Raw genomic sequence first — 16,700 nt, 5'->3', positions numbered from 1 at the left:
TTTGAGACGGAGTCTTACTCAGTCGCCCAGGCTGGAGAGCAGTGGCGCGATTTCAGCTCACTGCAACTTCTGCCTCCTGGGTTCAAGCAATTCTCCTTCCTCAGTCTCCTGAGTAGCTGGGATTACGCCACCACACCTGGCTAATTTTTGTATTTTTAGTAGAGATGGGGTTTCACCATGCTGGCCACGCTGGTCTCCAACTCCTTACCTCATGATCCGCTGGCCTCGGCCTCTCAAAGTGCTGGGATTTCAGGCTTGAGCCACCATGCCCGGCCCAAATAACCTCTTTTAAAATCCCAGTCTGTCAGTGTATCCTTTTTACTATATTCATAAAGTCATTTAAAGATCATCTGAAAGCCTGGGGCCACTGCAAACACAAATTTTGAGTAAATGGCATTGCAGACCCCACCTCTGCTTCTCTAAGTCCTTCTATCTATTGAATTTCGTTTCCTACATCATGGGTATAATTCTTTTAAGAAGGAAAATTCTAAGGAAACATTCCTATATTTTAGGTTTACTAAATTAAATTTAAAAATAACACAAATTTGTTAAAATTTTGTAAGTGATGCTAAAATGCCTGGCAAATGGGAATGACAAAACAATTTTAATGAATAGCAAAATCCGATCACTGGGAGACCAATAAAATGCACAATGAAAACAGAGCAGCCTATACTGTTGATGGAAGTTTTTGATCTTTATTAAATCAAAAATAGACTCTAATTTACTACAGACAATATGGTGATTCCCATTTTTTAATCTACCTGATGATATGCATTGTTTTGAAAGTTGAAAGCGTGATCTTTTATCTACCTAGAACTTATATCTTATTTTTGCCCTCTTCTGAAGTAAATTTTCCGAAAACTCTTTTGTGATATACTATTGTATTCTATAATTACATATAAAACGGGTGAGAGGAAGGCAAGCCATTAAAATTTAATTTATTTTCAGCTGGAGCTGGTGGGTCACACCTGTAATCCCAGTTATTTGGGAGGCCAAGGCGAGTGGATCATTGAGCCCAGGAGTTCAAGACCAGCCTGGGCAACCGTGGCAAAACCTATCTGCACAAATAAATACAAATATTAGCTGGGCATAGTGGCATGCACCTGTGGTCCCAGCTACTCAGGAGGCTGAAGTGGGAGGTCTGCTGAAGTCTGGGAGGCAGAGGTTGCGATAAGCAGAGATTGTGCCATGTACTTCAGCCTGGGTGACAGAGTGAGACCATGTCTAAAAAAAAAAAATTATTCTAATTTTTGCCAGTGTTGATTTTTGTTTAAAAATCAATTAAAGAAGCATTTGTGGTTCAATTTTAAATGCTATAAATAGAATTTTATTCAACAGCTTTTATTATCATTTATCATTAACACTTAGAAAATACTTGACTTCATTAAATGCCAAATTTTCATATTTACAAAAATAGTAAAATATAACTCCTTGTATAGCAGCAATAATTTACAATCCTGGTTTCACTGAAGAATCACATGGGATGATCCATCAGGTGCCCATTCTCCACAGATTGTGATTGAATGTGGGTTGGGGGGGGCGGGCACTGGCACTTTTTTTTTTTAAAGCTTCACTCATCTAGGGAACGTTGGCTGGAACTAAGAAGATGTTTCCGGTAGGCATTTTTATTATACAATTATGCAGTAATAACTTGTTGTATATTATGTAGATCAGCAGCATAGAGGTCCCCTGAGAGTTTATTAAAAATGCAAAATCTTAGGTCCCACCCCAGATCTACTGAATTTGAATCTGTATGCTGACAACACTCTCAAGTGATTTGAATTAACTTACAAGTTAAGAAGCATTGTTCTGGGATCTACCCCTCCTTTGGAAGGCACTATTCTTGATTCCTAGAGATAATCAGGCTACGAGAGACATGTGAAACTGAGATAAATAAAATAAACCAACAAAAACATATAATGTCATCTTATATATATTATTTAAATCTAACACAAGCTTTTATGGACTGGAATATTCATTATTCAGATATACGACTATTCTGTCAATGTTTTCAGGTTATATAAACAAACAGATCATAATCAGCTGAAAGTTTGCTTGGCCATCATGGTATTGTTAATAGAACCAGAAAAGTTGCATGCATCAGCTAAGATGTGTGATGCATTCATCACTATGGGAAGAGTCTTGCCCATGGGAAATACTTGAAATCTCTTGGCTGCAACACCCTTCGCCCATCTTTATGACAGAGAACTGGGAACAATATACTGGAAATGCTTCCTCTAGGGACAACACTTTCAAGAGCTGTTTCCACTTTTGCTTTATGATACAGGTTCACGTACCTAATCTGAAAATCTGAAATTTGAAATGCTCCAAATCCAAAATGTTTTGAGCACCGACATAATGCCACGCATGGAAAATTCTACACCTGATCCTATTTGATGGGTCACAGTCAAAAATGCCATTAAAACTGTCTCATGAACAAAATTACTAAAAATATTGTATACAATTACCGTCAGACTGTGTGTATAAGGTATATTAAAGCATATATGAATTTCATGTTTAGACTTAAGTTTTCATCCCTGAGATAACAAATTATGTATAGGTAAATATCCCTAAATTTTAAAAGAATCCAAAATCTGAAACTTCTGACTCCAAGCATTTCAGATAAGGGATATTCAGCCTTTAGCTATTTATTTTCTTGCTTTGCATAGCTTACCCCACCCTTGTATTTTTCTTTCTTAGGTAGGTTAATACATTTACCTACCCAAGGGAAAATTTAAAATGGGCTACTTCCAGATTTTGCTGGCCTAAGACTGTCTCTCTCAATGAGAATGAGCAAAGGCACTTTGAAGTGGCTTATATCGATATAGGATAATTTTCTTTCCTTCAGTTACTAATTGTTAAAGCTTTGTTCAAGCTTCTGAGTACTATCTAAATATTCCAGTACCAGAACAATATATGTTATCTCAGTCCATTCAGTAATGAATGACTGCATTTTGAACTTTTATGTACCAATTTTTAAATGATGCTCCAAATACACATAAATGAAATTCTTTATTTCTTACTTCAAGAGTTTAGTGACAATGACAATAAAACTATAACCTGGACCACACTTGAGTCATCTGAAAATCTTTCAAAAGTAGACTTCATCATGAACAAACTGCATCAGAATTTCTGAGATTGAGGCCTGAATATTAATATTTTTAATACCTCCCAAGATGTTCTGATTTCCAGTAGCATAAAGAACATTACTGAGAGTAGGGCTGAAAATTAATTTCTAAAACAGATAACTCAGTAGGTCATTTACTTTTTTCAGCGTTACTGTAATTATTAAAATCTCCTCTGGAACTTTTCTAGTCAGATCATGGGCTACAAAAGAAAACTGGACATCTTGATTTATTAAAAAACATTTCAAGAGGGTATTCAAAATTTAACTAAAACAATAATTTAACTCATCTATCTGGGAATATTATTCATTATATCCCATTGCTTTCCAAAACTTAGTTGTGTGGAATATAGAGAAGACAATTTTCTCCTTTACTCTTCATGAGTTTTAGCTAAGGTTCCCTGTAACAAAAGGCAGATTAACAAGAGAAAAACAAGCCAGGCACGGTGGCTCACGCCTGTAATCCCAGCACTTTGGGAAGCAGAGGTGGGTGGATCACGAGGTCGGAAGATCGAGACCATCCGGGCTAACACGGTGAAATACCTTCTCTACTAAAAATACAAAAAAAATTAGCCGGGCATGGTGGCGGCGCCTGTAGTCCCAGCTACTCGGGAGGCTGAGGCAGGAGAATGGCACGAACCCAGGGGTCAGAGCTTGCAGTGAGCCGAGATCGTCCCACTGCACTCCAGCCTGGGCAACAGAGTGAGACACCGTCAAAAAAAAAAAAAAAGAAGAAAAGAAAAACACCAACAGAAAAACAAACAGAAGCTTGATAACATAAATACCTCCTTTGTACATGGGATAGAAACAAGAAAAATGGGCAGATCTCTAGAGTAGATCTTAAAGAATTGTCTTATACCTTAGATGCAAACACTGTCATTCTCTGAAACAAACACATAAGGATGTAGGAAAGGTTTTGTTAAGAAAGATGACCAGGAAAAGCAAAACACAAGCAAAGTTTGTTATGCATAGTGAAGTCCATTTCTTCTCCATTGATTGAGTCTTCGGTTATGTAGTTATTCTTCTCTTCCTGGTGCAGAAAGAGAGGGAGAGAGAGAGACCCTTGAAAACGTCTATAAATTTCCTTTATAGACATAAATTTATCTTACAAAAGGGAAACTTCCAGCCTTGTTTTTAGTATTCTTTCTGTGTCTGCAGTTTCTCAAAATATCTAGCTCAAAATAATCCTGAGCCAGAAAGGCATATTTCGGGTGAAATAGTCTGATTGCAGCCTTATTTTGGGGTGACATGTTCTGAACTCTATAAGAAATTAAAACAATCTATATTTTTGATGATCTATTTTCAAAATTTCATTATTTCTTAATTCTACATAATCATTATTTCAATATTTTATTAAATATATATATTAAATTAGTGGAAAATTATATGTGATTTAATAAGTGCTTTATTTCCCTAACCTCAAATTATTTGGGGCAATTTCCAGATGTATAGTATGAAATCATGGAGCAATATTTGACATTTGGTGATGTAATTAATTTTATATTTTACTTAAGGCTTATTAAAACAGCTGTTATATAACAATTTAAACAAATGTTCAAAAAACTTAATTGCACAAAATGATTTTGGCTTTTTTTTTCAAACCTGAGACATTCTGATATGATGTACGGTACCAAACATTGATCAAAAGCTAAAAATATCTCCAGGCATAGTTGTTATATATAAATATGTGTGTGTGTTATATATATATATATGTATATATCCCCCCCCAGGGTTATGGTGGCTATATTGCATCAATGATCTTAAAATCAGATGAAAAGCTTTTTAAATGTGGATCAGTGGTTGCACCTATCACAGACTTGAAATTGTATGGTGAGTACTTTCTACAGACTGACCTAATATAATGTATTGATTTGTAGAAAACAAAAGCCCAATGTAGAATAGCTCAATTGAGCTCATTGATCATATGTTATTAGAGCCTGTTTTGAACTGTTTAATCTCCTCCTTGATTCAGCTGATTTTACTAAAGCATGACAATTAAATGTAAAATGAAGAAATTAATGAAATATTCTAGTCAAATAGTTTGTATTTTCTTCTTGAATGTCTGTTTTCTTGGGTCACAGCCTCAGCTTTCTCTGAAAGATACCTTGGGATGCCATCGAAGGAAGAAAGCACTTACCAGGTAACTAATTTGAAAATAACAAAGAAAGAGGAGTATTTTTGTTCTAAAAAAATTAGTTAAATTGCTTATTTAGATCTATAGATACAGATATTTGTATTTTCCTTTCTAGGCAGCCAGTGTGCTACATAATGTTCATGGCTTGAAAGAAGAAAATATATTAATAATTCATGGAACTGCCGACAGTAAGTATTATACTTGCTGCTGCTGTTTGATAGGATATGACCTTTTACAAAGGGATACATCTAAGGACTTGCTTACAGGAAGCCCTGTAAACCTTCTGAAGAAGGGAGCAGAGAATCACACAGAGAATCAGATACATGATAGGAGGTGGGAAAAAAGAATTCAGAGATAAGAGGAGAGGAGGCTATTCCTCAAATGGCAGCATTGTCCGATCAAACTCCCTGTAATGATGGAAATACTTTATCAATGTTGCTGAAAAAGTAGCCACTGGCCACTTGTGGCCATACTGTGTTTGGTGTGACTGAGGAACTGAATTGATTTTATTTAATTTTAATTTAAAAAGGCACTTGTGTCTAGTGACTATGGTTACAGTGTTATTCAGCACACCTAAAATGGAAACCAACCTGGAAAACAGAAACCAAAAAGCTACAAACACTGACATGAAATTCTAATGAGGTTACCCGCTTAAATGAACTTAAAACAAAAACTTTAAAAAGGCACTTTCATACCATCTCTCATTTTTTCATCACTTTCAACCTTGGAGGTGGATGTGATTGATGTTAGTAGTAGTAAATAATATCATTTTATATTTACATGACACTCTTAGGGACCAAAGAATCTATATTTTATTATCCTCTGTGATATTTTACAACAGACGGCTGAATATTTATAGCTCCATTCATGGATGAGAAAAATCAGTTTCAGAAAGGAAACAGATTTATCCAAGGCCATCTGGCAAGTGAGCCAAGAAAGTCAAAGTCTTGAATCAATATTTCCTAAATCTTGAACTTAACTCCTTCCTCATTAGGGTAGGTTCCACTGAATGATTTGCTTCAAGGATACTATATGGAAAGGGAGAGGAAGACGAACTTTACAGTGGAGAAATTTGACAAACATCACATCAACAGTGACAAGTCATGTTATTACTATTATTAAATGCCCTTGATATGATGTAGTGGGGATGGCACTTTACCTCCATGGTTTAGTACTCCAAGCCCATACATAACACCAGTCTAACCATGAGAAAAACATCAGGCAGATCCAAATGAAGAAAATTCTATCAGATATCCAGCCAGCACCCCTCAGAACTGTTGGGGTAATCAAAAAAAAAAAAAAAAGTCTAAGAAACTCTCATAGACCAGAGGAAGTTTAAAAGACATGAGGTCTAAATATAATGTGGGATTCTGAATGGAACCCTGGAACAGAAAGGTAACACAAGAAAACAACAACAAGAACATCAACAAGAAAGACTAGTGCACCCCAAATAAAGTGGGTTTAGTTAATGGTAGTATATGAGTCTTAGTTTCTATTTGTGACAAAGTATATAATAATGTAAAATGTTAACAATGCGGAAACTGGAAGATGGGTATCCAGGAACTCTGTACTATCTTTGCAACTGTTCTGAAAATGTAAAGCAATTACAGTATTAATAGTCTATTAAAGAAAGATGTAGATGATACAGTACCAGTGTTGAGTGAAACATGAAGAAAGAGAGCATAAAAATTGTGAAGGACATTTGGATGTTGTTCTAAGGTATTAAGACCTTACACTTATATCAACAGTAATAAAAATAAATAGCAATTAAGTACTCATCGTATGTCAGAAAATGTGCTAAAAGCATTTAATATTATGTTATTTGTACTTCTTGCAAACACAGAATAGTAGATATTATTACTTTCATTTAACGGATTGGGAAAATAAATATTAGGAAATGATATAACTTCCTTAAAAGAGTAGACACGATTGATTAGTAGGAAGGAGATTTGAATCCATGTATTGAGCCTTTTATTCACTGTGCCCTGAAGCCTTATTCATGTGAATAAATTATATTCAAGGTTAAATTATTTTACGTCTACCCATCATGCTGGACTAATATATTAGTGCTATTTCAAATTTCTCTGTCAATATGTTGTAGCTATAAAGGTAAATCACACTGTTCTATCTGACTCACTCAGTCACAGGCCTGGCGCTTCACGCATCTAATAAAATACAAGCAGAGGTTCAGCCCTGGTCACTTGAGAGGAAATGCACCTGTGAATGTGTATGAGCACACACACACATAGGCAAACACATGCACAGGTATACACATACACATAGGCATACACACACACATAGGCACACACACACACAGGCACATACATACACACACCACACAACCCATACGGGCCTGGTGAATTATAGGTGCTCAGTCATGACACTGTAACACCACTACTATTAATATTATCTTCAAAAATTAACAGCAAATGAATTCAATCAACCAGTCAAACCTGTAATGTTCCCTTTTAGCGATAGTAAACAGACAAATAGCAACAAATATCAATGGACTTTGCATTATAAACTGAGCAGAAAAAAATCCAATTGGAAAAATCCTTTTGCACATTTATTTTCAGCTGTACCCATGCAGAGAAATAAGGGATCACATTACCTCTGTCATTGACCTTATTAATTAGCATTTCTAGAAGCTTCCATTTATAGAGCAGTTTGTACTTATATAGCAACGACAAGGTCATTTTTCCATTAAGTGCCATAGGAAGATGTTGAAAAAGATCTTGACTATCTAGTTTTTTAACAGGTTTAAATGATTGTTTGCCATTTTACTTTCTCTGCTGTGTGGTCTGATTATTCAGCATTCTAGAGTTAGAGCATTAAAGAAGCTTAAGCTATTGATAAGGCTGCCCTAGTTTTGCAATGACAGTTAAAAATGTTAGCTTAGGCTGGGCGCGGTGGCTCACGCCTGTAGTCCCAGCACTTTGGGAGACCGAGGCAGGCAGCTCACGAGGTCAGGAGTTTGCGACCAGCCTGACCAACATGGTGAAACCCCGTCTCTACTAGAAAGCTAATGCTGGGCATGGTGACGCATGCCTGTAATCCCAGCTACTCAGGAGGGTAAGGCAGGAGAACCGTTTGAACTCAGGAGGCAGAGGTTGCAGTGAGCTGAGATTGTACCACGGCACTCCCGCCTGGGTGACAGAGCAAGACTCCATCTCAAAAAAAAAAAAAAGTCAGCTTAAACATTAGTTACAGAAATTTGAAGATACACAAACTACAGGAATGAACACCCCAGAGAGAATGTGAGCCAGCTGCTGCGGAAAGAGATTTGAGTGACTGCATCAAATCTTCATAGCTACCAAACCCAGGGCTATTGGGCTGCTTACTTCAGAATTTTGGATCTTATGTTCCAGCAGAAGGAAGATAAAGCAAGAGTAGCCAGTATGCTCTATATTAAATAGTTAGTCCTTGTATAATGAGATGTGCATTCTATTTTCTCAGTGTGGGGTATTCTCTTCTAATTTTGAATAATACAGCAGAATGCCAGTATCCAACTGAGACTGTGCCCTAGTAATCTTTGAAATGAAATAGATAGCTGGTTTCCTGTATTAATATCCAGAAAAGACATTTGCCATATTAAATTTTTTAATAAATGTTATAAAATTTATAAAAATATGTGTACCATTAGGAATAATAAATAATATCCAGTAAAGTAAATATAAACACCATTCTGTAGAGTAAGTAGGACTTAGTTGTAGCTGCTGTTTTAGTGAAACCCAAAGTTTTACCATTATATTTACCAGCTTTCTACCTAAAGCCAGATTTTTTTTTTTTTTTTTTTTCGTGAGACGGAGTCTCGCTCTGTTGCCCAGGCTGGAGTGTATTGGCGTCATCTCCGCTCACTGCAAGCTCCCCTCTCCTGGGTTCATGCCATTCTCCTGCCTCAGCCTCTTGAGTAGCTGGGACTACAGGTACCCACCACCATGCCGGCTAATTTTTTATATTTTTTAGTGGAGACGGGATTTCACCGTGTTAGCCAGGATGGTCTCAATCTCCTGACCTTGCGATCCACCCACCTCGGCCTCCCAAAGTGCTGAGATTACAGGCATGAGCCACTGCACCCGGCCAGATATAAGTCTTTTAAACGTGCAATATATGTAAAATAAAACACTGAATCTCTTTGAAAAATAATATGAAAAAATTCTGATACAAGTAATGTGTTTCTTCAGATATTATAATTTGATTTCTTGCAGCAAAAATTCATTTCCAACACTCAGCAGAATTAATCAAGCACCTAATAAAAGCTGGAGTGAATTATACTATGCAGGTAAGCTACTTTCTTAGAAGAATGTGTTTTCCTGCTGTGTTTTTTCACTTGTGAGATACGCAACACAGCTTCTCTATTATTCCATTCTCCCTACTATTATTTTTTAATATGTTTTTTAAGTACCAAAGATTGTGTTCTCTGTTCCTAATTACACTGAGAATGTGGATGAGCTCATGCTTTACAAGTGAATTGCATGAATCCTTTCTAAATTGTCATTTTCCTCTCAGACTTATTCATATCCCAAATATTGAATTCTTTTAAAAGTAACAAGTTTCTATTTCCCTTCTTGTTCCTTTTGTCTTTTCTTCCTTTTGCTGTTCCTTTCTTCCTTTTCTTGTTCCTTTTGTCTTGTTCCTTTGTCTTTATTATTAAATATGAGAATTTATTATTAATTTATTTTTAAATATAATTTATAATTCTCATAATAAATAGTGGATAAAAAGTGTTTGGGGAAATATTACAAGAAAAGAAGAGAGGATAAAAGGCCATTTGCACTACCATTTACATCTGTGCTTTCATACATTTAATATATATTTATCAAGGACATTACAGTGGTCACTCTGCTCTATGGGTAACAAGACATACATTATACTATCAAGGAGGTTCCAGTCTGATATAAGAGTCATAGAAGGAAAAAGTAAAGTCATTTAAATTTCTCACCATTCAGAAGAACCAAAAGTTGTTCAACCTGTCTAAAACACAAACTACCAGGTTTAGGATAATGAAATACGAAGATATACAGATAAACAAATGTCAGGTCATTCCATAAGCAATGTTGAGGAGTATGGAGTTTTATTCAAAGGGCAATGAGGCACCATTTAAACCTCTTTACTCAGGAATTGATGGGATAATATTTGTATTTTTTATTTGTATTTTAGAAACAGTAACAGTTTTGTTTACATTGGAAAGGGAATTGTCAAAGTAATAACTGCACCAGACAATGTTAAACAGGCAAGGAAGACCTTAAGAAAAATTACTGCAAAGGAGATATAGACTGAACTCAATGCCCTTTAAATAAAGAGCTGGAAAATTTTCTAAACTAAATACTCCTAAAAAGGGGAGGAGGGGCCAAGGGCCTTTAGTCAAAAAGAAACTGTCCAAAGTTTAGTCAAGCTGAGGGCAAGGTTAGTCCATCTCAGTCAACATAAACATGAAAAAGTCTACCTTTTATGGCCAACGCATTCTAATTTAAATACCAAATATTAATTGACATGATTACAATTGTTTTAAAAGTTTAGCATGAAGAACTTAGAGTTGAATTAGGTTTGATTTTGCTCAGATATTATTATTCAAAGTTTCCATGCCATTAGGGCTCAGAAAATGAATGCAAGGGACAATAGCTTCTTGGATAATTTGAAACCTTCTTTCTCCTCAATATCTTAGGTCTACCCAGATGAAGGTCATAACGTATCTGAGAAGAGCAAGTATCATCTCTACAGCACAATCCTCAAATTCTTCAGTGATTGTTTGAAGGAAGAAATATCTGTGCTACCACAGGAACCAGAAGAAGATGAATAATGGACCATATTTATACAGAACTGAAGGGAATATTGAGGCTCAATGAAACCTGACAAAGAGACTGTAATATTGTAGTTGCTCCAGAATGTTAAGGGCAGCTTATGGAGATGTCACTGGAGCAGCACGCTCAGAGACAGTGAACTAGCATTTGAATACACAAGTCCAAGTCTACTGTGTTGCTAGGGGTGCAGAACCCGTTTCTTTGTATGAGAGAGGTCAAAGGGTTGGTTTCCTGGGAGAAATTAGTTTTGCATTAAAGTAGGAATAGTGCATGTTTTCTTCTGTTATCCCCCTGTTTGTTCTGTAACTAGTTGCTCTCATTTTAATTTCACTGGCCACCATCATCTTTGCATATAATGCACAACTCATCATCTGTCCTACAGTCCCTGATCTTTCATGGCTGAGCTGCAATCTAACACTTTACTGTACCTTTATAATAAGTGCAATTCTTTCATTGTCTATTATTATGCTTAAGAAAATATTCAGTTAATAAAAAACAGAGTATTTTATGTAATTTCTGTTTTTAAAAAGACATTATTAAATGGGTCAAAGGACATGTAGAAATGTGGATTTCAGCACCTTCCAAAGTTCAGCCAGTTATCAGTAGATACAATATCTTTAAATGAACACACGAGTGTATGTCTCACAATATATATACACACGTGTGCATATACAGTTAATGAAACTATCTTTAAATGTTATTCATGCTATAAAGGGTAAATGTTTGATGAATTAGAAGAGATGCTCTTTTCCAAGCTATAATGGATGCTTTGTTTAATGAGCCAAATATGATGAAACATTTTTTCCAATTCAAATTCTAGCTATTGCTTTCCTATAAATGTTTGGGTTGTGTTTGGTATTGTTTTTAGTGGTTAATAGTTTTCTAGTTGCATTTAATTTTTTGAATATGATACCTTGTCACATGTAAATTAGATACTTAAATATTAAATTATAGTTTCTGATAAAGAAATTTTGTTAACAATGCAATGCCACTGAGTGCTATTTTGCTCTTTTGGTGGAGAAGCCTTTTTTCAAAACTCTTGGTCCTTTTACTTCTATCTCTCAGTGCAGAATCAATTCTCATTTTCATTGTAAAAGCAAATAGCTGGATTATTTCATTTGCCAGTTTCTATTTAGTATTCCATGCCTGCCCAATTCATCTGTTACTGTTTAATTTCAATCCTTCTGGTGAGAATTAGAAATGAAATAATTTTTATTCATTGGCCAAAAGGTTCACAGACAGCAGTGTTTGCTATTTACTTTGAATTGAAGGCACAAAATGCATCAATTCCTGTGCTGTGTTGACTTGCAGTAGTAAGTAACTGAGAGCATAAAATAAACCTGACTGTATGAAGTCAATTTAAGTGATGAGAACATTAACTTTGGTGACTAAAGTCAGAGTATCTTCTCACTTCACTTAAGGGATCTTCCAGAAGATATCTAAAAGTCTGTAATAAGCTTAGAAGTTCAGATAAATCTAGGCAGGATACTGCATTTTTGTGGTTTTAAAAAAGTCCTTAGGACAGACTGAATTATCATAACTTATGGCATCAGGAGGAAACTTTAAAATATCAAGGAATCACTCAGTCACCCTCCTGTTTTGTTGAAGGATCAACCCCAAATTCTGGGTATTTGAGTACATGTGAATCATGGATTGGGTATTCAACTTTTTCCCTGGATGCTTTGGAATTGTGTCTTCCATGTTCCACTGGGTTCAATTTAAAATAGGAAAGGCTTTCTCTTCTGAAAGACCCATTTTAGGTCTTTTTCAAGAATAGTGAACACATTTTTTAACAAAATAAGTTGTAATTTTAAAAGGAAAGTTTTGCCTATTTTATTAAGAGGGAAATTTCTTTTTAGGCTAATTTGAAATCCAACTGAAGCTTTTTAATCAATATTTTAAATTTGAACCACTAGAGTTTTTTATGATGCAAATGATTATGTTGTCTGAAAGATGTGGTTTTATTGAATGTCTATTTGAGTATCATTTAAAAAGTATTTGCCTTTTACTGTCATCATTTCTCTTGTTTTATTATTATTATCAATGTTTATCTATTTTTCAATTAATTTAATACAGTTTCTAATGTGAAAGACATTTGTCTGGAACCCATTTTCCCCTTAAACGCTAAACAGACCTCAAGTGAAAGCATATTGCTTAGTAGGGAGGCAGAAAATTTTAATCCCTGAGATTCTTTGAGTTTTAATGACAGGGTCATTTTCAGTAAAGGAAATGCTCACCAACAAATAGTCACCAATTATTAAAGGAATCATGTGTTTGGATTTTCCCCTTTATACACGTACCCCTGGTCATAATCCCACTATTTCATACATATTTATGCATTGCTAGAGTTATCTAGGACTCCAATAGCATGCTTTCCAAGTGTTATTATTCCCTTAATGTTAAAGAAAAAAATCAATATATTGAATTCTATAATAAAACAGGTAAGCAATATTAAATCATCCACAGAGATAAACAACCTCTTGAAACTCTTTTGAAAGAGAAAAGTGTTTGTTCACCTTCATTGCCGTCATTAAGACCTCCAAATACTCAGAGACTGAGGCTATTCTCATCTATTTGAGTTTCCTGACAGAACTAAAGGAAGGAATCTCTCTTCAAAAGATGGATCTCACTTCACTCTGAAAATGTGCCTTTTTTTAATTGGGTGTTTAGCATAAAAATCACTATTGGGAATCTTACAGATGACTGTTGTAGATCTATTATAATGAGGTGACTTAGACATTGGGCTTTACCATATTAGAGAATTACTTAAGCCATTGTCCTTCAAATGTTGGGCTTTGAGACAGAAGTACCTTGGACTGAATTGCTTTCAAGTCTCTAGAATCACTGACAGCACATGGCTTCTATGAGGAATTATATATGAAATACCACTTGTGTCCCTCCTCAAGTTCTCTGACCACCTTCACATCCTGCGGCCACCAACATTGTATGAATACAATCTGGCCTCTCAGCTATGCTCACTTTCACTTTCTGTTCTGGGGATTCTCTGATACTAATTTTGACTACTTGCTAGCACCAAGAGACAAATCGCTTACATACTGCAAACCGATGTGAGTGTGTTAATAACCCACTAAAACACAATGAATGAAAGACCATAGCAGGTAACTAATCTTTCCCTCAGACATTCTACATGGTCCATGAAGACTCTGTGGGCCCCAGAAGCCATAGCTGCATACCCTTCTCTTTTCCTCTTCCCCATTTCACTCTTTTAAGCTCCCTACTCCTATTGCCTAGGATCACTTTCCAAAATAAACAGCAGGTATGCTAGCTGTTGTCTTAGACTCTGCTTTCTGGAAACTATTTTTCCCCTCCACAAGAAATTATCACTGTGAATATTACAGGAGTAGAAATAAAATAAGAATAAATAAGTGGTTTATTTTCAGGTTCGAATAAACTCTTTCTAATGAAAATGTATTGGACTCTTACTAAGTGCCAAACCTATGATAAATGCTCTACATGCACTATCAAATTGAATCTTCTCAAAATGCCCTAAGGAGTTATTATGTTTCCCATTCTACAGATAAGGAAATTGAGTTTTAGAGAAGTATGTAACTTGCCCACATTTATGTAAGTATTAAGTGAAAAGACTAAACCCCAGCACCAGCCAACTTAGAAGTTCACGTTCTTAGTGATTCTGCTCTCCAGCACTCCTGAAATAAGGAGAGTTAACCTATGTTGATAGCACATGAGAAAAGATTCTGAATATTTAAACACACAGTTCCAAATATTTTTGAGAATAATTTCATAGCAATAATACTGAAAAGTAATGGGCAAACCAATTTACCATTGTGGAATATTTGAAGATACATGAATTCTCTAATGTCAAGAGGACATATGTAACATTAAAACATGTTTTCTTTCTCCGTTGAAGACAACGTAAGTTATTCCTGTGCATGGAAACCCTTGCTCAGAACACCATGACTATATGCTTGGAAGTCACTAGTAAATCTCCTTGCTTGGGCATTATACCAAAAACACTGCAAAATCATTCAGAGATGCATCCATATACTGCAGAACCAGTATACTGTTCAAAACACCCAGGCGTGTAAACATGAAAACCTCATGTAGTTCTCAAACCTTACAACATGTACAAAGCATGTCAAAACATTTCAAGTCATAGCAGACACCCACAATCCTATTTGCAATCTGATGCAGGAAAGTTGCATTACCTCCCACTTTTCTACTAGTGTAGAAATAGATTTGCTTTACTACTGATCAGATCTGCTAACAACACTTTTATTTCATTTAGCAATATTCCAGCAATTGTTGAGGAGAGAGTCTGTGAATTCGAAAAAAAAATCCCTCTCTCATAAACAAGGCAGACAGGTTTTAAAAAGAAAATAAGTCACATCAAAGTACAATTTTTATTATTTTTCTTTTAGACTTCCAATTAAGTTTATGGTCGACTGATACAAGCATCACAGACTTATAATAACAACAGTTGGATAGTAAGAAAATTTCTGTGCCAATTCTCACAACCTGTCTATTTCTATCATACCTACCCCCATTGTAACGAAGTTATTTTTGACATGTGTGAAGCTTGAGAATGCAGATTTCTATCCGGCCAATAGCATCAGAGAAAAGGAACTCACATTTATTCTACACCTATGCTTTTTGTTACATAAGCTCAGCTAATCCTCAGTCCAGCCATATGAGATAGATACTATTGTTCTCTGATAAAGAAATCAAGATTCAGAGAAATTAAACCATTTTCCAACAAAGCCACATAGTGCGTAAAAGACGGAACCAATATTTGAAATCAGACCCTGATGATCTCAAAGCCCTCACATGTGATGGTTTTAATCTATGCGTTTTTTAAGCTAGTTCCTAAAGTTCATCATCATGTCTTTGGATTCAGTTTTCAAACCCCTCACTGTTCAAAGATGCCATTTTGCATGCTTCTGGCTTCAGGGAACTAAATACAAAATTTTAAATGGCTTAAATACTTGTGATTCAATATATGCACAGCTTGGACATCACCTGGGAGTTTGTTAGATATGTATACTCTAAGGCACCACCATGACCTTCTTGAATCAGAACCCGAATGTTAACAAGATCCCCAAGTGATTGTTGTGCACATTAAAGTTTGAGAAACACTAGCTTAAATGATATGAACTATTACTGATTCACATTACAGGAGCGCTAAAGTTGGGTACTTCCAGGTCAGTTAACCGATCAATGATAGACTCAAATCCCAGTCTCCTCCCAAGTTTACACTTCTGCTTTGGTCGGCTTTTTGTTCCCTGCCTTGTCTTCAGATAACTGCAGCTGCCCCAGGCAATGTATCTTTTCAGAGCAATGTCCAAGGATAGAAAGTCAAAGGATAACTCTCCTCTTGCCTATCTTTTAACAGGAAAGATAATTTTCTCTGGAAGTCTTAAGAAGGATTTTCTCAGGTCCCTTTGTACTCTACAGGCTTTGATTGCAGGCCCTTCTCCCAGATATAAGGAAAGCTGGGAAGCAATACATCCGAAACTGCAGTCTCTTTGGTGAGTGTGCCACAAGGAAGAAGCATAGGAGAATGAACATAAATAAGATCAAAGTACCGAGGGAAAGGTATACTCTACCCATGTCGATAAGGTCCTTGATGCTGGCATCTCATCTGGAGGAATACCTCAAAATA

General features: G+C 35.8%; 1 protein-coding gene across 3 annotated transcripts in view; it reads left to right on the top strand.

Annotated features, from left to right (window-relative positions):
- The window catches only part of DPP10 (dipeptidyl peptidase like 10), a 704,745-nt gene extending 690,258 nt beyond the window's left edge, over positions 1 to 14,487 (top strand). For 2 of the 3 annotated variants that reach the window (XM_054478150.2, XM_054478151.2), the window contains 5 exons: positions 4,855 to 4,954; positions 5,206 to 5,264; positions 5,374 to 5,446; positions 9,467 to 9,540; positions 10,924 to 14,481. In XM_054478150.2, the coding sequence (XP_054334125.1) occupies positions 4,855 to 4,954; positions 5,206 to 5,264; positions 5,374 to 5,446; positions 9,467 to 9,540; positions 10,924 to 11,058 (441 nt within the window). In that variant the 3' untranslated portion in view covers positions 11,059 to 14,481. Of the gene's footprint in view, positions 1 to 4,854; positions 4,955 to 5,205; positions 5,265 to 5,373; positions 5,447 to 9,466; positions 9,541 to 10,923 lie in introns of all 3 variants that reach the window. The other variant, XM_054478149.2, reaches the window with a different exon arrangement.
- Positions 14,488 to 16,700: the final 2,213 nt, after the last annotated feature.

This window comes from Pongo pygmaeus, chromosome 11 (assembly GCF_028885625.2).
Source record: "Pongo pygmaeus isolate AG05252 chromosome 11, NHGRI_mPonPyg2-v2.0_pri, whole genome shotgun sequence".
Lineage (NCBI taxonomy): Eukaryota > Metazoa > Chordata > Mammalia > Primates > Hominidae > Pongo > Pongo pygmaeus.
This window is presented reverse-complemented; position numbering and strand designations above follow the sequence as displayed.